General features: G+C 48.4%; 2 protein-coding genes across 7 annotated transcripts; both read right to left on the reverse strand.

The window, feature by feature from the left end:
- Nucleotides 1-2708: 2708 nt before the first annotated feature.
- On the reverse strand, nucleotides 2709-9358 carry MYORG (myogenesis regulating glycosidase (putative)). Of its 2 annotated transcripts, none has more exons than XM_032860404.1 (2): nucleotides 9308-9358; nucleotides 2709-5681 (listed from the first exon to the last, which is right to left on the reverse strand). In XM_032860404.1, the coding sequence occupies exon 2, from the start codon at nucleotides 5606-5608 to the stop codon at nucleotides 3464-3466; it is 2145 nt and encodes a 714-aa protein (XP_032716295.1). In that variant the 5' UTR covers nucleotides 5609-5681; nucleotides 9308-9358; the 3' UTR covers nucleotides 2709-3463. The 2 variants fall into 2 exon arrangements, with proteins under 2 accessions (XP_032716295.1, XP_032716294.1); XM_032860403.1 differs by lacking the exon at nucleotides 9308-9358 and adding an exon at nucleotides 9020-9224.
- Nucleotides 9359-10488: 1130 nt separating this feature from the next.
- On the reverse strand, nucleotides 10489-26153 carry CUNH9orf24 (chromosome unknown C9orf24 homolog). 5 transcript variants are annotated; one of them, XM_032860412.1, is made up of 9 exons: nucleotides 26062-26153; nucleotides 25573-25686; nucleotides 24893-25001; nucleotides 16302-16446; nucleotides 13914-14026; nucleotides 12820-12895; nucleotides 12375-12609; nucleotides 11132-11218; nucleotides 10489-10671 (listed from the first exon to the last, which is right to left on the reverse strand). In XM_032860412.1, exons 3-9 carry the CDS (start codon nucleotides 24893-24895, stop codon nucleotides 10566-10568), a joined length of 765 nt encoding a protein of 254 aa, XP_032716303.1. In that variant the 5' UTR covers nucleotides 24896-25001; nucleotides 25573-25686; nucleotides 26062-26153; the 3' UTR covers nucleotides 10489-10565. The 5 variants fall into 5 exon arrangements, with proteins under 5 accessions (XP_032716303.1, XP_032716300.1, XP_032716305.1 ...); XM_032860409.1 differs by lacking the exons at nucleotides 24893-25001; nucleotides 26062-26153 and having other exon boundaries at nucleotides 25573-25981; XM_032860410.1 differs by lacking the exons at nucleotides 24893-25001; nucleotides 26062-26153 and having other exon boundaries at nucleotides 10576-10671; nucleotides 12380-12609; nucleotides 25573-25981.
- Nucleotides 26154-26181: the final 28 nt, after the last annotated feature.

A 26181-nucleotide genomic window follows, 5' to 3' on the forward strand; every position in this document is an offset into this window, starting at 1 on the left:
AGAAGGTAGTAGTTCTTCAAATGCTTTTCAAAATATACTCATAAGTATGTGTGTGTGAGTAAAACAGAAACAGAGGTATGAAAAGTATTCAGATATTAGAGGCCTTGAACATCAGAGCTTAGATATTTTCCTAAGTGATTTGATTGAATTTCAGAAAGATTTCCTGAGCTTCTATGTGGATTAGATTGAAGGGTCCAAGAATTGAAAAGGTTAGGAGGGCATTGCCATGGTCCAGTCTAGAATTGGTAAGGGAATGAAGAGGTCACCATTAGCCTTGGACCTGAGGAGGGGAAAAGCAACCAGAAACTTGGTGAGGGAACCAGCAGAAGACTTGCTCTGGAGCCACCCAGGGTGAGAGACATTTTACCCAAATCTTGAGGAACAGGGCAAAGACGCTCAGAAAACTCACATCTTGGGCTTAGAGGGCATGGGTAGGGTTCAGCTGATTCATATGGTATTAGAAGGGAGACTAAAGTAGACTCTCAGGGTACATAGGGTCACAGAATGGGGGCATTAGGCCCCAGTCCAGATTTCCTGAGCCTCTCCATTACCTCTGGAGGAGTTCCCATTCCCACATATCAGTCCCCATCAACCAGCCCAGTAGTACAGGAGAGACAAATGAGAAATCCTGATCATACAGGGGTGCTGGAAGTCCCATGGAATACAGACAGTCCTCCCATTCAGTTGTGCAGGGAGACATAAATTTGGAATGCACAAGAGGATGGGGCAGAGATGGGGTGCTGGACAAGTCTGGAAGGGGCCAGAATAGGCGAGATATTGCTTCCAGCCCAGTTCCCTCACCTCCCCCTCTCTCCCCAAATTCAGGAGTTACCACTTATTGAGCACTTACTGTCTGCCCGTTTTTGCATAAAATTTTTTTTACATACAATTTTTGCATAAAATTTTTTTGCAGGCACATCTCAATGAATCCTAGAAATTCCATTCAAAAGATTAAGAAACTGGGGTGCCTGGGTGGCTCAGTCGGTGAAGCCTCTACACCTGATTTCAGCTCAGGTCATGATCTTAGGGTTGTGGGATGGAGCCCCACGTTAGGATCTGTGCTGGGCATGGAACTTGCTTAAGATTCTCTCTCTCCGGGGCGCCTGGGTGGCTAGGTGGGTTAAAACCTCTGCCTTCGGCTCAGGTCATGATCCCAGGGTCCTGGGATTGAGCCCTGCGTTGGGCTCTCTGCTTGGCGGGGAGCCTGCTTCTCCCTCTCTCTCTGCCTGCCTCTCTGCCTGCTTGTGATCTCTGCCTGTCAAATAAATAAATTAAAAAAAAAAAAAAGATTATCTCTCCCTCTCCCTCTGCCCCTCCTCTTCTTTCTCTCTCTCCCTCAAAAAAAGAAAAAAAAAGTAAAAATAAACATGCAGAAACCAAAGCTCAAGAGATTGGTTAAACTGGCTTCAGCTTGCACAGAAAGCTGGAGGGCCATTCAAGTAAGAGTTATGCTCTCCAGCCACTTAGGGAACCTCTCAGGGCCCAGCCTCGGTGTTCTGCCTCTATAGTCACTTCAGAGCCTATGGGTGGGTGCCAGAGCCCCAGGAGGTTCATTACTGAGTACTGATTGGTGGATGCTCTTACAAAAAGGAGAAGGAAGCTAATTCATTTACTCACCGTCTCCTGGAGACCCAGGAATCCTGGCTCCTGACATCTCATCTTCAGACAGCTCTCCTCTTGCCTTTTTCCTGGACCACAGTGTCCCTTGGGTCACAAACTTAGAGCTCAGCTGGATGTTATATACCAAAGTTTGGGAAAAATTTGTCACAGGCAGGCCCAGAGGAAGCCAGTTGGGCGACGAGCTAGGGCCTGGAAAAATCCTTGTTATTTTTGTGCAAACCCCGCCAAGAAACAGCATAACAGGATAATAGCTACCTTTTATTGAGCACCTACTCGTGCCAGGCCCTTTACATACATCAGTGCTTCTAATTCCCACAACAACCTGGGAGGTAGGCATTATCATCACCATTTTACATATGAGGAAACTGAGGCTCAACAAGGTTAAGTGGCTTGCTTAAAATCACACAGCTTACATATGAGAGTGGTAGAATCAGGAGTCAACATGGACCTCTGAAAGAGCCCAGAACTTTCATTAGGCATTCTTCACGTAGGGCAAAGAGAGGGGGTGGAGGAGTGGGCAAAAGGATGCATTCTTTAGGGGTTGAGGGAAGCTGAGCCCTGCCCTGTTTCCCACCTCCCCACTTTGGCAAGCCATCTCTTCCTCAGACTCAGCTGCGAAGGCAGGAACAACTCACTCTGGCTGGGGCTGCTCTTCTTAGAAAGAGAAAATGGCTGAAATGAAAGAGCTTACCCTGTATGGGTATTTACAGGTGCTGACGTGCCTGTGGAGCTCCTGTGCGGAAGCACACCACCACCACCACAAGAACAGTGCTCCCTTTTAGGCCACACTCCTGCCATGTATGCAGGGAGTGAAGCAGCTGAGAGATCTTGAAAGGGCTGTTTATTTCCTACTATAGTCCCAGGGACATCAACCAGGAGGGGGCCAGCTCAACAATCAAAACCTCTAATTTGCTCCCTGCCCCCTCTTTCCAGGCTTATCCAGCTTCAAAAGTGTTGTGTTTATTCCACAGATTCAGGAAAACATGGTGCCTGTCTCTGTCTCTCTCTGTCTCTCTCTCTGTCTCTCTCTCTCTCTCTCTCTCACACACACACACACACACACACACACACACACACAGTTTCTTGAGTTAAGGCATAAAGTCTGGCCTTGCATGGCCTTGCAAGTCTGGCTGGTAGGCCATGGCCCTGGCCCAGGGCTGAGCCCATGTGTTTACATAAATGGGTTAAGTACAGTGTTAGGAGTCTCTTCACAAACGAGGGACAACAATGATGGCTCTGTGCTCTGCCCAGTCTTCCTGTCCTCTGGGATGGGATCGCCTTCCTCTTTGTCTGCTGCCCAAACACCTCCATCCCATCTCCCTAGCTGGGGTGGGACCAGGTCAGCCACACTTCAGGTCACTGCTGGGAACTCTGGGCTTGTCTTCCAACATCAAGAATGTGCCCTTCTAAGTGTAGCAGGGGGCTATTTTGGGACTTTAAATGGGATCAGGTCCCCACCTCAGAAAGGCAAAGATGGCCATTCAGGCCAGGATGGAGGGTAAAGTTTCTTTTTGTGCTTTTAAAACACAATCATGTGTAGCAGGAAGAGAGCTGATATTTTCCTTCTGGATTCTCTTTCACCTCAGGAAATAGGTTTCTGCAGAGTGGAGTGAGTGTGGAGGGAAAAAGGTCTTTAGGATTGAGCCTTAGAATGGGAAGTTGCTTCAGCGCCCCCTCACCTGTCCCCTGGGGCTGGCTGGAGCACATTTCTGTCAGCACCTGCTTGGTGGGTGGTACAGAGGTGGGGACTTCCTGGGGATACACGGTGTGGTTGTGATGGAGGGCTCAAGGCCTGCATGAAGGCAGGGGCTAGGGCTGTGGGGTTCCTAGGTCCTGGGCTGGGTCAGGATGCCCAGATGAAGTAGGCGACCTCGTCCAGGTCGACCGGGTAATCGGTGAGCAGCACTGGGGTTTTGTCAAAAAGCTCGCCTTTGTAGCTGCGCCACTTGCCGGCAGGCAGGTAGACGTCTCGCTCCTGCTTGCCCGGCTCCAGGACTGGCGCCACCAGCAGTGTGTCTCCGATAAGAAACTGCGAGTCGATGCGGTGCGCCGTCTCATCACCGGGCGCAATCCACCAGAGCGGACGCACGATGGGGTCTCCTGTGTCAGTGACCTCACCAGCCAGCTCCAGCAAGAGCGGCGCGACAAGCGAGGCCCTCAGGGCGGCAAACTTGTGGGCGATGGCCACCACTTCAGCATCATATTGCCAGGGTGGGACCGAGAACTGCATGGCGGGCATGAAGGCGGCCACCTCCAGCCAGCGCACGTAGAGCTCGCGCTCTGGCACTTCGCCACCGCCGGCTGTGCGCTCAGACACTGCGTTGCCGCCCACCATATCAGGCAGGATGAACGGGTAGCCCAGCATGCTGACGGTGAGCACGGCAGGGATGAGCGAGCGCAGCCCCAGATCATAGCCCCACACAGAGTCGCGGTCCACTAGGCGGAAGAAGCATGAGATGTTCTGTGACTGGTAGCCCACGCGGACCTCCGCCAGAGAGAAGAAGGGCAGCGCCATTTCGGTGTAGCGTCGGCTCCATACACTGGGGTCGGACAGCGGCCTGTAGGTGCTGAAGTCCCGCGGCAAATAGCTGACTTCGCCTGCGTCAAACTTGAAGGAGGCCACAGCATAGCGCGAGCGCAGCCGCCGCAGGTGCCCCTGGAACCAGTCTCGAGCCTCTGGGCGTGTGAAGTCGAGCACCGCGCCGATGCCATTCCACCAGCGCACAAGCGCGGGCAGCCGCCCGGTGGGTTCGCGCACAAACAGCTCGCGTTCCACTCCCTCACCAAAGCAGGAGGAGTTGTAGTTGACAAATGGGTGAACCCAGAGCGTGACGCGAAAGCCGGCATCACGCAGACGGCGGAACATGTCGCTGGCATTGGGGAACTTGGCCTCGTCGAAGTCGAAGTCTCCATAGGCAGGTGTGTACATGTCGTCTATTTCCAAGTGGCTGCTGTTGAATCGGTGCTGGCGGATCTGCTGGGCGAAACGCTGCACTTTGTCCTGGTCCACGGCACGCCCGTACAGCACCCACGTGGACCAGATGGGGTCCCGGAAGGCCTCAGGGGCCGGCACTCTCGAGGGCTTGTTGAAATAGCGCCGCACCATGTATTTGTGGATGGAAGTGACGTCAGAGCCGACGCACACACGGTAGCTGAGCTCCGGTGCGGCAGGGCGGCCAGCAGGTGGCTTGTAGGGCGTGTTGTGGTAGCGTGCCTGCAGCCGCAGCGAGCGCTCGGTGCTGTTCCAGCCCAGGTGGAAGGGCACTGAGTCGTTGACCTTAATGGCAGCTGCACGCGATGACAGCCAGTAGCGCTCGAGGATGCCTCCGAATGCGGCGTCAGAGGAGTAGACGTCGCTGGTGACAAAAGGCTGCGGCTCTTGCTGGCCCTCTAGGCGGATGGGCCAGTGCTGGGTCCTCATCTCAGCACCGCCGTACCAGTGAGCAGCGGCATCGCCCAGAAACATAGCGTGTTCCACCTCGCGCCCTGGCGCCGCCTCCTCCCAGCGCACGCGGTAGCACATGACTGTATCCTTGGGCCTCACAGTCTGGATGAAGAAGTGCAGGGGGCGCCCATCGGCCGTGCGAGAACAACCGAGGACTGCGCCGTCGCGGCTGCAGGAGTCGAGGTCCAGCGCACCTGAGCGGAAGGCCAGGCGGAAGACCTGCTCGCCCTTCTGGTTACGGATTGAGAAGCCGCCTCGGTTGAGGTCCAGCAGCTCGGCGCGCAGGCGCTCTGCTTTGCGTAGAGAGGCGCTGTAATAGCACCAGGCCACCACTGCAGCCAACACCAGCAGCAACCCCAGTACCGCGGAGCCTAGTAGTGGTTTCAGCTCTTTGGAGGGCTTGGGCTTGGTGGGCGAGAAGTTATCAGGCAAGAAGGTGTACATCGCTGCGGCTGTGATGGCCTTGGAGCTCTTATGGTCCACGTGGCTCCCAGGGCGGCGGCGGGGGTAGGCGTTGCTCTTCTCCTGAGGGTTCTGGGGCATCAGTCCCCAGTTAGGGAAGGAGTGGGCAGTGGAACCACCTGACAAAGCACATCTGAACCTGGACTGCCTGATTCTGAAAGGGGAAGAGAGATGTAGAACTGAGGTTTCTCATTCCGTAGTATTTCCCTTTGCTGCATCAGAAAGAGGTGTATATTTTGGGAAGGTTATATTACTGGGATGTAAGGTCTGGGCATAAAGGCTTGACCCTTACCAGGACCATCTATTTGTGTCTAAACCACTCTTCCTCATGAGCATGAGCTTTTGCCAAAATTAGGACTCTGAATGGAGGAGGCAGATGGCATGCATCCTCATTTTCCTGGTGGAGAAACAACCCAGACAGGGTCAGGGAGCTGTCTAGAATCACAGAATTAGCCAGGTGGATCATGCCTGGGCCAGTTCAGGCTGAGGAGCAGGCAAGGGGTCTGGAGAAGGCAATTGGTGGGAGAGGGCAGATAATCCAACCAGCTCTTTAAGATCTTTAACAGGGCAGTGGGCTGGTTTTCCTGCCCCTGCAGGGGGAGAGGAGAGAGGAAGGGGGAACATCTTAGGCATGGAATTTAATCTTTAGTCAAAAGCCAGATTAAATCTGGAGATTAGAGAAGATACCCAAAGCCAGATGCAGTCATGGGCCTGGTTTGGAGAGAGGCAGGGTTGGGTTTGTTCATTAGGGCTGGGATAAAAAGTTTAGCATGGGGGCCATGGTGACTTCTCAGATCACTTTCTGCTCCCAAATTCCACCCTGTTCTCAGCAATTGATCACCAAGTCCATTTCTCTGCCAACCTTCCTGCTCTCCTTTTGGCAACACATTTGTTGGCTGGCTACCTCTTGGCTTTGTCTCCACTACACAGCCACTCTCCTCTGCCCCTGCCCTACTTTGGGCACTGTCATTTCTCCCATGTATCACTGCAGTACTTCCCCAATAGGCCTCCCTGCTTCCACTTTCTTTTGCCCCAGTGCCTTCTGCTCACAGCAACTATGGCAATCTTTTTAAAGCACTTATGAGACAATATCTCTTACTTTAGAGAGCTGCTAATGATCCCTAGGTTTAAGTTCAGAAGTATAAGCTTTGCAATTGAGGGTCAAGGCATGATGTGGTCTCATCTGCCTTTCTGATTTTCATTTACGACCAGGCCTATCCTATGACCACCAAGCTTATTCTTTCCCTAACCTAAATCCTTCAGCCATCTGCTCTAGGAACTTTCACCTACCCACACTGAGCCAATGTCTCTCCCCCACCTATCAGCTCTCCAAGGAGTGGACACCCCCTACTGCACACATAGACCCTCATATACTGTATGTTAAACATAGGACTGCAAAAAATCCATAGATTTGCGGGGAGGAGGTATGTGTCCTAATCTGCTGCCCAAGGCCAAGGACCATATCTCAGCACTCAGGGCAGAGTTCAACAAAGAAATAGCACCAGCCAGGTGTACACACAGATATACATGGTGCCAGCCAGGCAGCTGCCCATCTGTTCCAACTGGGAGGAAGGAGAGAGGGAGACTGGCAAACAGTAATTAGCCTCCTCCCAGATGCCAGTGTCTGTCTCTAAGTCCTCAGCTACTTCCAAGGAGATGCCAGAACTCTCAGGGTTCTCACCTCCCCCACCTCTCCCATGAAGAGACTATCATCAAGAATGACAGGTGCAGTGTGCCTGGGTGGCTCAGCTGGTTAAGCGACCCGACCTTCGGCTCAGGTCATGATCCCAGGGTCTTGAGATTGAGTCCCACATTGGGCTCCCTGCTCAGCAGGGAGTCTGCTTCTCACTCTTCCCATCCCCTCCACTCATGATCTCTCTCTCTCTCCAATAAAGAAATAAAACATCTTAAAAGAAAAAAAGAATGACAGGTGCAGACCAGAATTTTGATCCCAGATGTCAATATACAGCTCACTACAATTTTGTCTCAGGGCTTCATTCTCTGTGCTCCTTCTCTCTAAATCTCTAAGCTGGTCAGTTCCAGCTGGAACAGCTGTCTGGAACAGCCTCTTACTCCCTGCCTCTCATTCCTTCCATTCCTCTATTGCATCCCCTACCAGTGTACAGGTTAGAAACCAGGGTACAGGTTAGAAAAGCCCTCCTGCAGAATGCACACAAGCTTTTAGCTGATGCCCTCAAGCTAAGCAGAACCCAAAGAAGGCCTTAGGTGGCCCAGGCCAGACTTGCCATACATTTACATTCATTCATTCACTCATTCAGGACAAATAAGGCTCCATTCGGGGCACTGAGGGAATAAGGGGAAAGGGTCCATATCTGAAGAGGACAGAGAACACCTCATCCTCGAAACTTTCATGCTAAGTCAGCTCATCTCATGACACTGGAGGCATGGAGAGGCCACCAAGATGACCTCAAAAGCCATTTCCAGTAGGTTCTGAGAATCTTAATGTTCTAGGATTCCAAGGTTTTTTGTTGAAGGACAGGGCCTCACAGTCCTGGAAACCCATTCCATGCAGGCCTTGGCGCTGGTCTCCCTGTGCCACCACAGCATCCAACGCTAACAATAATACTGACCAAGAGGCATAGCTATAGTGCCTAGTCTACAGATGAAGAAACTTGTCCAGACAGAAAAAGGAACCTGTTTGAAGTTCCTAGGTGGCAAGGTTGCCTAAATCTGAAATCCCAGCTTAACTCTCTGCAGCACAACTTTTAGGAGATGAGAGATAATGGTCTGACTGGCAGTCTGAATGCAGCACAGGAAAGGAGCTCTGTGGGTCAGAGGGTGGGACAGGCGCCCCATCAGGTAGGTGGATGTGTGCATAGTGAAGCCTATCTTCTCAAGGGCTGGTGCTGCTGCTTGCTCCAGAAAGGCTCCTTGGGGTGGAAAAAGGGCAATTTTAATGGCATCTCGTACTGGGGCTGTGGAGGAGGAACTGTGATTCCCGTGTTAACAGCGCGAGAGACCCCTGTAATCTGCCGGCTCCGTCATCTGGCTAACCACAGGCTAATGCCGGCAGGTGGGGTCTGCCCTAGCCAAACCTTTCCCCACTTGACACTCAAGCTCGGTCTTGGCTGCCAGGCTCTAGCCCGATCTGAAGGGGAGGGCCCGGCCCGGCCCCAAAACGGGGAGGCCATGCCAAACTGAGTCGTTTGTAGAACATAATTCCAGGGAGGGGGGAAATGTCAAAGGCAACTCGATCCAGCCCATCTTCCTGCCCTCCCCAAGGACGGGATCGGAGGGGATCAAGTGACTGCGCCTACAGCCTGGAATACTCCACCCCCACCCCAGCTCTACAGCTACAATATCCAAAGGGACAGACTGAGGTCAAAGGGCCGGCGGCCCGCTGGGAACCGCGGCTTGAGGAGGTGCCCAGGTGTCCAGGCTCGTTACCCCCTACTCATTCAGTAGGAGCGAAAGTTCAGGAAGTGTGTTTCCTCAGCAACCCCCCAAGGTCCTCCCCCTGGGCTCACTCACGGCAGTGACCCCAGAAGTGGGGGCGAAGGGAGGCTCCCGAAGATTCCCTCCAAGCTAGCGGGAGTTCAGCTGCCACGGCGCTGCGCGGGGCGCTGCTTAGCTGGGGACAGCTGAGGCCCTCCTCGGGACCCGCCCTCTTGCTGTTCGGCCACGCCCCGGTCGTTCGGTCTCGCTTCGGGCCTTGGCGTCCAGCCCCGCCCCTGGCGCTCGAGCCCTCCTCCCACATTGTCGCGCGGACTTGAGGTCCAACCCCTTCGCCCCCATCTTCTCCCAATGTTCTGTGCCCACCTCGGAACAACTCTGACCCACCACCAGCAGGGTTTCTCCTGCCTCCGCCCTCTGCCTTCAGGTCCGCCCCGGCTGGGCCGTGGTCACCGCATGCTGGCGGGGCTCTTTACTAGGTCTTCTGGGAAATGTAGTTCTGGAGAAAGGAGCAGTTGTAGAGTGTTGGGGTTCTCGCACCTCTAGGCTAAATTTGGGATGTGTATGAGGAGCGAGCGAGCGTCAGGGTAAAGGGGGCAGGGCTGGCTCTTGGGATTCCTTTCCCTCCAGATTTGGGCAGGTGGAGGCCATCTTTGCATAATGCTCTCATTAAGCTCTTTATGCGGAAAAAGTTTCCCATATGGAAAAAGTTCTCTCATATAGAAAAAGGGTGGCGGAGTTCTGGAAGAATCGCAGAGGCTCAGTACAGGGTGGATCCAATCAAGGACCCCAAGGAAGGGGCCTAGTTCCACCAGCCAGAGGCCCAAGTTGTCGGTTCCCACAGGAACAGACCGGTAGTATCTGAGGTTGGGGACCTCGGTATTTTGCAGTGCCCCCTTTGATCTCCCCCCCGCAACGCACACCCCGTGGTGACACCTTTAGAAATGCCCATGCTGTAGGTTGGGGAACGTGCCCCGTCATACCCCTGCTCTGGGGACCAGATGGGTGCAAAAATACTAGAGATTCCAGAACACCCCACCTCATTTCCGGAGGGACAGAGAAACAGCTTTGCTCTGTAATTTGAAATTTCTTAGTCATGAAACCCTCCAAAATTATGTTTTAGACTCTTGGGTAAGAAAGGGCAGCAAGGATGTCTGAATATAGGCTTTTTCAGGGCTGTCATGGAGACTCTGGGAGTAGAGATCAAGAACTTTGGGTACAGGGACAGGTATCTGTAGAATGGAAGACTGCGTCTCCTGAGATGAGGGGGGTGAGGGAACATCTAGGTTTGGGGGATACTGAACAAATGTCAGCTGGAGAGCCCTCTTGGGGTTTCCCTGCACAGCTAGATTGACCCATTATTTTGGGTAGAGGGAGGCCACTAGCTATTGTTGTGTATCAGGAGGGCACTCAGGGTCACCCAAGGGAAGTACTGAGATGGTGGGGACAAGAAGGGCTCAGGACAGGAAGACTAAGAAAATGCATCTCAGTTAAAGGGGCTTGGCAGGAGCCTGAGTGATTGGTTCCTCACTGCCAGATCCTGTGGGATAAGGACACAGGAGGCAGCTTTTGGGGTGAAGAATTTATTTACTGCTGGGCCCCCTTGGCCCCGCCAGCCTGGGCTCTACCAGCAATAGCAGTCAGGATAGATTTCAGACACAAACTCAGGGTGGATGACATAGCTGTTTCTCTGGGGGCCACCGGTCTTCTTGAAGTGACTTGTGTCCCATCTGTAGGGAGAAATGGGTCAGCCCTTTTGGACCCTCATAGGTCTGATTCCAATTCTCAATGCTAACTGTATCCCAACATTTTGCCCCTAATATTTACCCCGAGCTCCAACATTGACCTTCTGACCTCAGGTTGTACTGTTAAATTTCTGATTCCCAGTACTGGCTCCCTAACATTAATTTCTTATCCTCTATTTTAATCCCTGAACCGAATGCCCTGATCTCTTGACTCTGAGCCCCACTGCCAACCTGTAACCCTTGAAGGCCAGAACCTCAGAACGCTCTCATGGAGGGTCCTCCATTCCCTTGCCAGCTTTGATGACCCCATGACACTAGCGCCCCCTGGTGGCATCTTCTGGTCAGTGCATCGCAGCGGTCAGTTCCCCGCTCCGCCCCCACCCCCCCACCCCCAACTCGTCCCAGCGTTCCCCGCCGCGCCAAACGCCATTTGGGCCGAACTTACCTAAGGTTCGGACAAGGGTAGTATGACGGCGGGGGAGTTATAACAGCACATTGCATTCCGGGCCGGTGCTCGTAAGGCGATACACTCCTGGAGAAGGAAGTGGTGGGCCCGGAGAGGTAGGGCCTCAAAACCCAGACTAAGACCCTGAGCGGCTATCTTCCCCTCGGGCCTCTTGGCCCTTCAAGACCCCATCGAAGCATCACCTCTGGGATGACACGTTAAAGTCCCTATCCTCGTTCGTCCTGGTTTGCGCTGCCCAGCCTGGGCTGTGGGAGTACGCTGGATTCTGGGGGTGTTGGGCTCCAGTCGTTGAAGAGCTGGGAGCACCCGGGTCCTCTCCATTGGAAGGGAATTATTCCAGCACTAAAGCCATTTCTAAGGCTCAGGCACTTTCTTGCTCCCCCCTGCCCTTGTAACAGATGAGACTCAGCCTCACACAATTAGACTTTTTGCCTGGGGAAGGGAGGGGCAAATCACGGTGGGGTAGGGGCAAGATCTAGGACCCCCTCCCCCGCTTTTCCTCCAGAAGCTTTCTAGACCCCGAACTTTGGAGTTCTCCCAGGCTCAGCCTGCCTTGATTGCCACCTGGTGCGGGAAGAGGGTTGCGCCCCAGTCTGGGTTGCAGCTGAGCTCTTGGGCCCGTTTCCTCAGCAGTAACACGCTAGGCTAACTTAAGAGGTGGTGTGGTGTTCTAAGGCCAGGACCCCTCTGGTAATACAGTTACCATTTCCTTGCTCACATAACACCCGGCAATGACCCTGCCCATAGATGGTGACCCAAGACCCAGGAATAGAGGCCGCTTTTATGAGGACACATTGGCACTCTAGAGGCTAGAACCTGCGTCTCTATGGCTGGGTGTCCAGGTAGGGAAAAAGGTGTGGGAAGGGGATATGACAAACAAACAACCTTCGGGCCTCCAGAGCTAGGTTGACCTTGAGCCCAGTTTGGAAGGGATAGGGCCGAGAACCTGGAGGAATTTTCATGCAGGTTCTCTGGTCTCAGCGGTCCGTTCAGGCCTTGGCGCCGGAGGGCGGGACAGGACAGGGCCTAGTAAGTGGATAGAGGTGGCGGGAGGCACGGTAGGGTCGACACAGAGGCAGAGCACAGCTGGAACTGGTGAGGGTTGGGGTGCGCAAAGCTGGGGTAAAGCTGGACTTGCATGTGGGTGGGGTGGGGGGATTGGGGGGCATTAGGGGCTTGCTGGGGAGCGGCGCCTGCCTAAGGCAGAAGCAGCCCTGCGAACCTTACAGTCGGCTCTTCTGTGCACAAAGGCCGGAAGCGGCGTTCTGCGCAGGGTGCTCCGGCGACGTAATAGTCCATCCCGCGCAGACAGTAGTGGCGGCCAGAGCAAGGGCTTTCATAACCCTGGAAGGGCAGGCGGCCGGGCAGAGGGTCCACGCACCCGCACCGGCGCGTGATCTGCGGCAGCGGCTGGTTCCGTGACAGCGAGTTCAACATGTTCACCACCACCTCGCGCTCTGCACCCATGGACCCAAGCCGGAAAGATCCAGATACAGAGTTACAGGAAAGGGAAGAGACAGAGTCAGAGATAGGAAGAGATGGAAATAAAAGCAGCGACGGAGAGAGGAGACAGGGTTACACCCTCTATCTTTGGCCTCTGCCCCATTCCCCAGGTCCCATCCCACCGTCCCTCTGGTCTACCCCACTACAGCCCCGCCATCTGTTACCGTAGGCGTTGAGTCGTTCCGGCTTAGGAGGGCACTGTAAAGGCAATCCTCGAACAGCTGTCTCCATTCCGGCCTCCTGAAAGTGGCACACGTGCTATCTCAAACTCTGACCCGGGAGAGTTCCTCCTTTTGGGGATCCTCCCTGAACACCCAGACCAGTCCCAGGCGGTGTCTTCTCCCACGCTCCAGTTGCTCCCCTACTCTCCCAGGCTCTGAGTGTTTTGGGTTGTCACCTGGCAACCAGTACTCCGCCTCTGGGGCGGGTGGGGAGGTGGGGGGGTGGTGGGGTGGAGGATGGGAAGGGAAGGAAATGGAGCTATAGATGGATGGGGTCTGGACCCTAGGCCTTTGGCACCCTTGCCTCAGCTTTTGCCTTTGATTTTACCTCTCTTTGTCTACCTGATTCTGTAGTTATGTCTTGGTGTCCCAGTTAGTGTCCCTAACTGGGGTGAGGTAGTGTCAATATTATAATATTGCCTGCCCATCAGAATCACCGGCAGACTTGTGAAAAATCCTGATTCTCAAGGAAGTTCTGATTCAAAAGGGTTCAGTCAAGGGGATCAGCCATCAGCTACAGTTAAGAACCTGTGCTCTGGCCTTCGGTCCTCTCAAATTTCCTCTTCCCTCCGGCCTGGGCCTGCCGCTGGGCTCCTTTCTATCTCCTTGGAAGACTCTCCTGTATCTCCTGTATCTCCTGCACTGCCACTGGGTGGCCTTGTTCTTCCTTATCTTGTCCTTGCTCACATCACAAAGGAGGGAGACTCAACCTCTCATTAATCAGACCGTGTGGGGAGGGGCCCGGTGGCAGGCTTCAGGAAGGTAGCAAGTCAGGGATGCACACTCGTTGTGTCCCCACAGAGCCCAGCCACAGGTTGGGATCCAGGGGACCCAGGAGCTGTTCATACAGCTCCACTCCTGGGCTCCCCTGTCTCTTAGAAAATACAAACCCTAGTTTCACACTTGAGAAAGAGCCCTGGAGTGTTGTTGGTGGGAAAGGGATGAAGAACCAATGGTGAGATATCAGTCACTGTGGTTTGGAAGTGGAGGGAGATGTATGTCCCAGACCCCAGGTGTCTGCTGGTCACAGTAGATACCTTAGGTAGCCGGGGAAGGCATGTGGTATATTTGTTCCAGCCGGTGCAGTTGTAAGGTCCCATCCTCCATGTGTTATACCGGTCACCACATAGGTAGTATGGGGTCCATTTGTCTATTTGATCATGGGGATGGAAGCACAAGATATTGTTATTCCTCATTCTACCCCAGGATCTGTGTCTCCATAGATGTTTCTCCTCTGATCCCCAGCATAAAACTAGACTCTTACTAATATCCCTCAGGCCAGTCAAGCCCAGCCGGGGCCCAGATTTACACACTGAGATGCAGCCCATTTCTCACCTAAGGCAAGTTTCTGAGTGGGGTCTGAATCCTTTGAGCTGATCACTTTGCATCCTGGCATCAACTTCTCTGAATTAGCCAACTCTAAAATGGATTCTCTTCCTATTTCCTCCCTCTTATCTTCCACATCCAGGTTCCAAAGTTTGCTTATTCTGCCTCCTTAAAACCACTTGAATCTATCCTCTCTTCTAGTCACCCCTGTATCTCTGCGGTGCCATAACAAGAAGACAATAACATGTCATGGTTAATAAAATGAGCTTCACAGACATTTGGTGTTCAAATCTCAGCTCTGCCAAATAGCTCTGTGTGACCTTGACTGAATGAATTAATTTCGCTGTGTCTCAGCCTCCTCAGTTTTAAAATGGGGGTAATAGTATTATTTACTTCATAGGGTCGTTGTGAGATTTAAATGAGTTCATACATGTAAAACACTTAGAACAATGCCTGGCACGTAGAAAACCGTTATTACTATTGGCCTACTAACTTCCCTACCTCCTTTTGAAATTCTACAATCCAATCTCTATACAGATTTTCACAAATGAAAATCTGATCAAGACAGTTCCTTACTTAAAATCCTCCAAAGCCCCACCCACCCAGTCGTCTAAGTCTGTCCTGAAGACCCTCCATGATCTACTACTCTAACAGTCTGAAAGAACACACGTGCAAGACACTGGGAAAGGAGGTCTAGGAGCCCTAGAGGAAGAGCAGGTGTGTGTATGTGTGGGGCAGGGTGTTGAGATTTGGAGTTCTGGATTGGCGAGTTGGACATATTAAGTATGAGGTGTTTGAGGACATTCAGGTAAAGTTGACCATAACTCAGATGGAGAGTGGAATTCTAGGAAGAGGTCAAGGGTAGAAATAAAGACTTAGAGTTGTCTGTTAAGACACTGGTTAGATAAAATGGCCTCAGGAGAGGAAAAAAGAGAGAAGAGCGCTCAGATTAGCACCCCGAGGAACCCTGCATTTCCAGAATGGGGGGAAAAGAGACCCAGGGAATGGAGGCATCAGAGAAGCTGAAGAAGGAAGGAGTATCAAAAAATAGAGGGCACTTGAGTGGTTCAGGCAGTTAAGTGTCTGCCTTTAGCTCAGGTCATGATCCTGGAATCCCAGAATCGAGTCCGCATTGGGCTTCCTGCTCAGTGGGGAGTCTGCTTCTCCCTCTGCCCTTCACCCCTCTGTTGCTCTTTCTGTCTTCCAAACAAACAAACAAACAAACAAACAGACAGACATAAAATCTTTAAAAAAAGAAGTAGAGTGGTCAGAGAGTGAAATTCATAATGTAAGGCTCATAAGGTAAAGATTGAATAGTCTCATGGATGTGGCAATTAGAACTACACAAGAGCAGTTTTAATGTTTGAATGTAGGAGGTGAAGACTCCCAATTTCAATTGGATAAATATTTATCATCATTTGATTCAATAAACAGTTATGAGGCCTGGTTATACTAGATGGAGGGGCACAGCTATAAATAAGAAACAACTCTGCTCTTTCGGAATGTACAGTGAGACATCACAAACACCTAACCAAATGGGAAAGATAATTTCTCATAAGGTGTAACAAGGAGTGAGAAAATAGAGACAGTGATATAGACGATGTTTCTAAGAATCTTGTCTGTGAAGGGGAGGAACAAGAGAGAATTTTTAGGCAGGAAGGGGTTAGAAAAGGCTTTCAGGTCAAGGGGAAGGAGGTGAGGTGGGGCAGAGAGATGTAGGAGAGATGGAGAAACTGGTGAAACAGGGTCACTAAGAAGATGGGAAAAGATGGCCCTGGAATATACCTGGAGGAATTTGTTTGGAAGAGGTTAATACTCCCTCCATCTCTCTAGGGATAGGACCCAAGCCTCTTCCAGTTCTTTGGCACAAATAGGGAATTCCCAAAAGGGAGGGCCTGGATCTCCTCCTCCAGGGTCAGGGTTAGGGTCAGATCAGATGGTTGGGAGTCAAGCTAGAGTGGAAGTGACTGGAGAAGCCCAAATTATGGGTGGGGATAAAGTTGATATGGGATCAGGGTGGAGGTCAGGATTCAAGTTGGGATCAAGTTCAGGGTCATTGTTGAAGTCCCTGAGCAGGTAGGTAAGGAGTGAAGTCCTACCTTCCTCTTGACAGAGCCAGTATTTCTCAGGAAAGTAGGGGTGGCCTGATATAGAACCCTTATAGCTGTAGTCCTGCATGGCACATTTGACCATCTTCTGCAGGGCTTCAGGATCCACGTGGCGCTGCATGGTCTGAGTCAGGCCCTGGGCAAGGGGAGAGGAGAGGAAATGACTAGGTGCCTAAAGACCCCATGTCCCGCTGGACCCAGATCCAGCGCCTATTGAGAAAGCCCAGTTGGGTGTCTTCCCTATGCCAGAGGTATCCCCATGCCAGTCTTGGCCCCCTCTGCATAGTTCTTTGTTTGAATCACACTTTCTTCCTTTCTTTCTATCCAAGGCTAGGGCTTGGAGACAGGAATTTGTCCTCTGAGTGCTTTTCTGATGTTCTCATTTCTGTCCTTTCCTTGACTGTGACCTCTTTAAGGGCAGAGCTGGATGTTCCTGTTTTTTTGCAGACTGTGCTCTCTGGGAGCAAGGCCTGGGTCTCCCCAAACAGACCAACAAGTCCCTGGTATAACCTGGAGCCTCAGGAAAGGCTGGCTGCCTGGGAGCCAGCTACCTGATGCAGGTGTTTTGGAAGGGAGTGCTTTCTGGGAATTTGGCACCTTGAAGGAGATGAAGGATGTGGGCGGAGGGAAACCTAATTTTAAATCTTCCTGACTCCAACCTCACCCTGACTATACTGTGGCTCTGATCTTGACACCAATATCACCCTTGACCCTGACACTCACTTTGCCCTGGTGCTTATCCTACCCTGACCTTTTTCCTAATCTTGGTTCAGGCCCTGGTTTCCTCTGCTTCTTGGAGTTTACCTTGTCTTATTTCCTTCAATCTCTTTTTGAGCTAGATCTGCGGAATTCCTGATTAAGACCTACCTCTGGAGCTCCCTTGTCCTCAGCTGAGGGAAGAATGTCTCGGTGTAAACCAATAGATCTCTGCACGCAGCCGATTTGAATATATAATGCTACCATATAACGCACCAATATATAATGCTACCCCAATTCTGGGTCACAGGGATGGGACACCCAGCAAAGTCAGACACTAGAAAGGACTTCCTCATAGTGGGCAGCAGGGAGCTGGGATCCTGACACTGCTGCCCGCATTTCCCCCTTATGAGCTGAAGAGCAAAGGCTTCTTCTGGCCAAGATGAGACCTGGTTCCCCTACTGCCCTCAAAGCCCCCCCAAGGAAGGGTTTCTTGGATCTCTGTGCCCAGCTGAGGTTTTGTTTTGTGGGAAGATCCTGCACAGTCATATTCCATATGGGGAAAGAGCCACATGACTTGGCATTCCCTTGACCTTTACACACAGACACACACACCTCCAGTCATTTAGGAGAACTCATAGATGTCATCAATTTTCCCCCTAGAGGCTTTCCTCACATGTCTCTATCTTTGGTTGTCTGCTCATGGTTTATGAGTCGGAAACTAAAAAAGCTTATTGGAAGGTGCCTGGGTGGCTCAGTGGGTTAAAACCTCTGCCTTCGGCTCGGGTCATGATCCCAGGGTCCTGGGATCGAGCCCTGCATTGGGCTTTCTGCTCAGCAGGAAGCCTGATTCCTCCTCTCTCTCTGCCTGCCTCTCTGCCTACTTGTGATCTCTGTCTGTCAAATAAATAAATAAAATCTTAAAAAAAAAAAAAGCTTATTTGAGGCTTTGAGGTGTGGGTGGGTTTTGTCAACCAGGAGCATCATTGTAGGGTAGTCTGGAAAACTATTTTTGTTAAATTCTGTCAGTATCTCTAGGTCTTCCCTCTTGAGCTGATCAGATCCTTCAGAAGAGACTATCAGTCTTTGGCCTACAGGTAGTGGCCTGGTTGCCAGTGTTCTGAGAATCTAGTGGAGAAGAGGGGAGCTGGGCATTCAGTATGTAGAGGTTCACCTGTTTTCACTATGGTACCCTGCCCTCAGATGAGCCTGATAGCCCCAGTCCTGAGATCCTCACCAAAAAATTAGCCTTCTGATTTTTGCAGAGATGGGGCAAGCAGTCAGAATAGAAGAGGGGATTAGTGCGTTTAACTGCTTTTAAAAAATATATATTATTTATTTGAGAGAGAGACAGAGAGAGAGAGCATGCCCATAAGCAGGATGGTGGGGGTGGAAATGGGAGGGGGGAGCAGGGAGCAGAGGGAGAACCAGACTCCTCCCTGAGCAGGGAGCTGGATGGGGGGCTTGATGCAATGTGCGGCTCAGTTGAGGGGCTGGATCCCAGGACCCCAAGATCATGACGTGACCTGAAGGCAGTTGCTTAACCAACTGAGCCACCCAGGAACCCCAGTTTAATTGGTTCTTAAACAGCTTTCAAATCATCCTTATTTTAGCTGTTGTTCTCTCCTATCTTCAGTTCCAGAGAAGTCCAGTATTACCAATTCCTGAGCCTTTTTGAAAATTCTGCAATTTTAAGTTGAATCATGTCATGTGTTTCCTACTGCTGGCTTTGGATTCAGCTTTCTGAAGTCTGCTGTCAGGTACTACTTAATTGATTGTACTTTCTAGCTTCTGAAATTTTGTGGCCATTGTCCTTTCTTTCCGACTAGTCTTGTGAGTTTACGTGTCACATATCCATTTACAGGAGTTTTAGAGGGTTTCAGGAGAGAGTCCAAATACATATGTTCAATTTCAACCCAGAAAATTATGGTTTTATATTCTTTATACTAATCCTTTGTCAATTACATGTTGCAAATACCTTCTCTCAGTTTGTGGCTTGTATCTTCATTTCCTTTATAGTGTCTTTTGATGAAAAGAAGTTCTTAATTTTACAATATGTGAATTTATTAATCTTTTCTTTTATGTAGTACTTTTTTGATTTGTTTAATAAATACAACCATAGTCTCAGATAATAATGTCCTATATTTTCTTCTAAAAGGAAATAGTTTTATTTTCCATAGTTAAGTCTTTAATCTATCAGGAGTTGCCATTGGTGTGAGTTAGGGATCAGTTTTCTTTTTATCCATCTGGATAACCAACTGTCCCATTGAATAGTCTGTCTCCCCCTGCACCCTTCCCCTGGCCCCCCACACCAATATATAATGCTACCCCAATTCTGATGTATCTTTTCCCATAGCTTTACTTTCAGTCATCTTTGTTGTATATTGTTCCATGTATATATGGCCCCATATCTGATCTGTTTCATTCTCTAACAATCAGTTTGGCTATTCCTATAGTAATACTATACTTTATAAATGTTAGTCACCCTTCCTACCCACATGCATGTTATACATGTTTATTTTATTTTTTTTAAATTTTATTTATTTATTTGACAGAGAGAGAGATCACAAGTAGGCAGAGAGGCAGGCAGAGAAAGGTGGGGGAAGCAGGCTCCCTGCTGAGCAGAGAGCCTGTTGTGGGGCTCGATTCCAGGACCCTGGGCCGAAGGCAGAGGCTTTAACCCACTGAGCCACCCAGGTGCCCCTATACCTGTTTATTTTTTTAAGCAAAGTTTTATATTATCCATATACTTTTATACACATTATTATATTCCTACTGATCTTTTTGTTGACAGAATCATATACAGGTTTGTATGTGTGTGTGTATGCATTTGTTTTTTTTAAATTATGCTTCCTGGGGCACCTGGCCACCTCATTTGGAAGAGCATGTGACTCTTGATCTTGGGGTCATGAGTTTGAGCCCCATATTGGGTGTAGAGAGTTCTTAAAATGAATAAATAAATTAAAACTTAAAAATAATTATGTTTCCTAAATATTTGCTGTTGAGGTAAAGAAACATGATTGGCTTTTATCTTATATTCACCCAAATTTCTAAATTCTTATTCTAATACTTTGTAGATGCTATGTACACAACTGTATTATCTGTGAATAGTAAGTTCTTTGTATTCCTTTCTTACCCTTGTATCTTACATAATATTGTTTTCCAAAATACAACTTATCTGATATTTTTTTCTAAATTTTGGCACTTTTCTTAACTTAACAAATTAAAAATCATAAGTATTTTCCATTGACATTGGTTGTTTAAATTTAACTCACATTTACCAATTTCTTAGCTCACCATTCCTTCTTGCATCTCAGACTTTCCTTTTGTGATCACTTTCCTTCTCCTGAAAGTATATCCTTTGGAAGTTCCTTTATTACAGGTCTGATGGTAGTGAACATTTCTATTTTGTTTGCCTGTAAAGACTTTATCTTTCTTTTGTTCTTGAAAGAAAGACACTTTGGGTGACTGGGTGGCTCAGTCAGTTGAGGGTCTGCCTTCAGCTCAGGTTGTGATCTGGAGGTCCTGGGATCCAGCCCTGCCTCAGGCTCCCTGCTCAGTAGGGAGTCTGCTTCTCCCTCTCCCTCTGCCCCTTCTCCCTGCTCTTGCTCTCTCTCAAGTAAATAAGATCTTTAAAAAATAAAGAAAGGAAGGAAGACACTTTGAAAATGATTCTTCTCTGCCTGTTTTTAAGGTTATCTCTTAAGCTGGTGTTGGGCAGTTCCACTATGAGTTACTTACATGTGAAATTCCTATTTATTCTTATCTGTGGATTCATTTCTTTTATTAGTTCTGGAAAATTTGGAGCCTTTTTATCTTCAAATAATGCCTATTCTCCTTTCTGCTTTTCCCTTCTGGGACCCTGAATAGATGTGTAGGAGATCGTCTCCTTCTGTCTTTCATATTGCTTAATGTTTCTTTCATAATTTTTAACCACTTGGTCTCTGTGCTGCATTCTGGGAAATGTCTTTCGCTCTTTAATTTCACTAATGCTCTTTTTTTTAGTTTTTATTTTAATTCCAGTTAGTTAACATATAGTGTTATTAGTTTCAGGTGTACAGTATAGTGATTCAACACTTTCATACATCACCCAATGCTCATCACAAGTGCCCTCCTAATCCCCATCACCTATTTCACCCATCCCTCCTACCCACCTCCCTTCCAGTAACCATCAGTTTGTTCTCTACAGTTAAGAATCTGTTTCTTGATTTGTTTCTCTCTTTCTCCCTTTTTGTTTTAAGATTTATTTATTTATTTGAGGGAGAGAGAGAACATGAGCAGGAGGGAAGGGCAGAGAGAGAAGGAGAAACAGACTACACTGCTGAGCAGGGAGCCTGACATGGGGCTCAATCCTAGGACTCTGGGATCATGACTTTAGTCAAAGGCAGACACTTAACCAATTGAGCCACCCAGGTGCCTTTTGTGTCTCTTTTTCCCTTTGCTTTTTTATTTTGTTTCTTATATTCCACATGTGTGAAATCATATGGCATTTGTCTTTCTCTGGCTTATTTCATTTAGTATTATACTCACTTGCCCCGTCCATGTTGTTGCAAATGGCAAGATTTCATTCTTTTTTATGGCTGAATAATATTCCATTGTGTACATATACACCTCACCTTCTTTATCCTTTCATCTGTCAATGGACACTTGGGCTGCTTCCATATCTTGGCTACTGTAAATAATGTTGCTATGAACACAGGGGTTCATGTATCCCTTTGAATTAGGGTTTTTGTGTTCTTTGGGTAAGTACCTAGTAGTGTCATTACTGGATTGCAGGGTAGTTCTATATTTAACTTTTTGAGGAAACTCCATACTGTTTTCCAGAGTGCCTGTACCAGTTTGCATTCCTACCAACAGTGTAAGAGGGTTCCCCTTTCTCCACATCCTCACCAACACCTGTTGTTTCTTGTGTTGCTGATTTTAGCCATTCTGACAGGTGTGAGGTGATAGCTCTTTGTAGTTTTATTTGCATTTCCCTAATGGTAAGTGATGATGAACACCTATTCATGTGTCTGTTGACCATCTGTATATCTTCTTTGGAGAAATATCTGTTTATGTCTTCTGCCCATTTTATTTATTTGAGAGAGAGAGAAGGAGAGAGAAAGAGCATGGGGGAGGCAGAGGGAGAGAGAATCTTAAGCATGCTCCCCCTGCCCTCCCCAGCACACAGCCTGATGCCGGGCTTGGTCTCATGACCCTGATATCATGACCTGAGCCAAAATCAAGAGTCAGACACTTAAGTGATTGAGCAACCCAGTTGTCCCTCTTCTACCCATTTTTGAAGTTGGATTATTTGTTTTTTGGGTGGTTGAGTTTTATATGTTCTTTATATATTTTGAATACTAACCCTTTATTGGATATATCATTTGCAAATATCTTCTGTCATTCCCTAGGTTGCCTTTTAGCTTTGTTGGTTGTTCCCTTTGCTGTGCAGAAGCTTTTTACTTTGATATAGATTAATAGTTTACTTTTGATTTTGTTTCCCTTGCCTCAGGAAACATATCTAGAAAAAAGTAGCTTCATCCAATGCTGAAGAGGTTAACAATATTTGTTCTTCCAATCCATGAGCAAGGAATGTCATTCCATTTCTTTGTGTCATCTAACTGACACTCTTAAACTGTGTCTAATCTGCCCTTTGACCCATCTACTGAGGTATTGGTTTTAACACATATATTTTTTATTCCTAAAATTTCTATTCTCTTCTTTTTTACATTTGTCTGGTCTTTAAATATAATCACTTGTTGTTTGCTCATTTTGATAATTTCATTTTATTTTTAAAAATCATAGTAATTATTTTGTATTCTTTAACTGTTAACTTCAGTCCTTGGAGATTTTAGTCTGTTATTCCTGCTGACTGTCATATGGTAGTTTGTTTCCCTGTATCTCTTATTGCGAACTCAGATTTGATTGGCCTTACTCTGAAGCATACTTGGAAACCTACATTAAGGGTATTTTCTACTACAGAGGATACACATTCATCGTGTGTGTGTGTGTGTGTGTGTGTGTGTGTGTGTGTGGTGGGGGCAGGGAGCCAGAGAGCACTAAACTTTCTGGGTTATTTTGGAGTATAAGGCTTAGTTTCTTCACCTCATTTAAGGCTTAAACTCCTGCTTGTAGTGCTGATATTGGCATTCATTCTCAGGGCATCCTAAGTATACTTACCATTCACCTCCATGAGAGTCCAGAAAAAAAATTAATTTTTATGCAAGATCTAGTTGTTTTCAAGCAGGAGGGCACTTGAGAATTTCTAGATCAGCATATCGTCAGAAGCAAAAGCCTTTCCTTCATTCTTAATCCCACTGCTGTCTGGCTTTCGCGCTTTTCCACTCACCAAACCTGTCTGGCCAGATTGCTAAGGGTTACTACATCCAAGAGATCAAGGTCTCTGTTGACATTTGACACTGACCTTTGTCTAAAATGCTGTCTTTGTTGGTTTCTCTTTGATTTTTCTCTTATCACCCTGTCTCCTCTTGTGGCTCTTCCTTTGCTTACCTCTTAAATAATCTGTATTCTCCAAAGTCCATCCTTGACCTCTTTCTTGTTTTTCCTTGGTAATTTCATACATTCCTATGACTTTAGCTACCGCCTATATGTTGATGATTTCAAAATCTGTATCTGTAGCCCAGCCCTTTTCCCTTTGCTTCAGATAAGCATACTCAACCACCTATCAGGTATCTCCTGTTCGTCCTTGAATATTTTTGTCCCAAAAGGAACTCCAAATATTTTTCTAAATCTGCAATTCCAAATCTCAGAACTACTATTCCTCTAGTTGCCAGAACCCTAAACCCAGGAGTCATCCTAATCTCTCCTCTCTTCTTTATACCCAGATGGTGACCAAGATCTATTGATCTACTTCTTAAAATTCCCTCCTATTGAATGTCAAAAAACATCCAGGCACTCTCATATTTTTCTGGTGGGCATGTAAATTATTATAAGTCCTATTATAGCAATTTGAAGTGTGTGTCAAAAGTCTTCAAAGTGTGCATATCCTTTCTCCCAACACTTTCATGTCTAGTAGTTTGTCCTAAGGAGATAGTTGATGTCTACAGATACACACAAATGATTATACTAGCAATATTTTGTAAAGAATCTAAATTTCCAATAAGATTCCTTAAACATATTTTGGTACATTCATAAAATAAGTTACCATAGTCATTAAAAGGACAGTATAGAGTATTTTCCCACAAAAAATGTACCTGATATGTGGTTATATGCAAAGAGTAAGATTCAAAGTGTTAGTAGACAATGTGATGCCATTTTCATAAAAAATGTTTGCCTCCTAAAAAGGCATATACTAATAAATTAACAATGGATAATTTGGGTAGTGAGATCATAGTCTTTTCCTTTGTGCTTCTCTGGGTTATCTGAGCTATTATCTCGGATATCAGTTATCTGAAATTATTCTGCATTGAGCATATATTTATTTTATAATTATAACCATTATTTAAAAGATTCTCTCCTATTCAAAAGATTCCCTTTTCACTGCCACAGTCTCTCCTTATCTATCACCTACACCCTCCTGCCTTATCCTTCACCACCTCACAGGCTTCCTGCCCTGAGCCCCAGCCCCTCCAGTCTCCTGCCACTGTAGCTCCTCTCACCATTGGGCCAGTCTCTCCCTCTGCTCCAGTTCTTAATTCCTGGAGGATCTCTGTCCCTAGGCTGCCCTTTCCCCTGACTCTTCTCTGTTGGAAGCCTCCTCCCTCAGGATCTCTTAGTAGACCTGCCCTTCAAGAACCAGGAACGCTCTCTCTTTTCCAGCTCTTGTACCGGTACATCCACTGGGCGACCCTATTTTGTTCACTTGTCTGCTGAGATCTCTTCACAGGCATGGCCTGGCCTTTCTTTTTGTATCTGCATTGTGCCTGGCATGTGTAGATACTCACCATTTGTTGGACGGTACACACAGATAAATTCCGTTAGGCAGAGTCATAAGTAGACTCACAGATCTTGTCTCCATTTTGTGAAAGCTGGACAGACCCCTTGGTCACTCTCCTTCAAGTACAGACATATAGACACAAGGAGACTGTGATATATGTGCATGAAAACATCCCTATAGCACCTTCTCTGGCATATCCCACAGGCAGCCTCAGGGCCTTTGCATTTTCTGGTCACTCTGCCTGGAACCCTATTCTGTCAGCTCTTCACAGGGCTAGTTCTCTCGTATCTTTCTGGTCTCTGCTTGATGTCACTGTAAGAGAGAGGTCTTCCGTGGCCTTCCTATTTAAGTAGCTCTGCCTGGTTACTTTCCATTTCCATTACTCTGTTTATTTCCTATACAGCATTTTGGATAATTTATAAAACTTGTTTATTTCTTGGTAATTATCTGTCTCTTTCCATCTCCTACCCTGGTGGAGTAGGAGGGCACCACGAGGACAGAATATTGTACTATTTTATATATTATAAATTCCATGCCTAGGCAAATGAATAAATACATGCATCATGTGCACATGCGCACACACACAGATACAAATAATTACAAACACATAACAACAACCACACACTACCATCATTCAGACACACATGACCATACCCTGGCCTGCCCACGCTCCCAGTCTCTACTTACCGGTGTCACAAACTTGTTGGCTTCCCAGGCCCACAGAGGTGGGTCTTTATAGACCTCCTTGATAGAGGTAGGAGCCCTGTAGGAGTCACTGTAGGTGCTGATGGGGGTCTTGGTCTTGCGGGAGAAGAGGAACATAGCGAGGTCTAGGGGATGCTGTGGAGGGCTTTACCTACCAAGGGCTCTGTAAGACATCAGTGACAACCCTCACTGCCAGAAAGCCTACACCTCCAGCCTGCCAGGTGTCCCTTAGCTGCTGTGACCCCCTCCTATAGAGGATCTCTCAGTTGCCCTCCCTCACAAACTTCCAGCCCCTACCCCACCCTGTTTCCCCCTCTAGGATGGGCACCACCCATTATGATATCACCTGGCTCAGCCCCATCCCTGGGGAGGTGAGGAGATCCAATTCCCTCCCTACCCCCAGCCTCTTCCTGCCTCAAGCATCTCAAAAGATTCCAATTTCCAAGAGTGCAGAGGGTCCCTGGAGATCACCTAGGCCAAACTCCTCACTTTGATGAAGAGAAATGGAGGTTCTGAGGCATCAAGTGACGTCCAGGGTCAGTGGCAGGCCTGGCCTGGGAACCCATGAGTGGAAGCAGAGTGAAATATGTA

The sequence above is a fragment of the Lontra canadensis genome, unplaced genomic scaffold, assembly GCF_010015895.1.
Source record: "Lontra canadensis isolate GAN:19392208 unplaced genomic scaffold, GSC_riverotter_1.0 scaffold19, whole genome shotgun sequence".
Lineage (NCBI taxonomy): Eukaryota > Metazoa > Chordata > Mammalia > Carnivora > Mustelidae > Lontra > Lontra canadensis.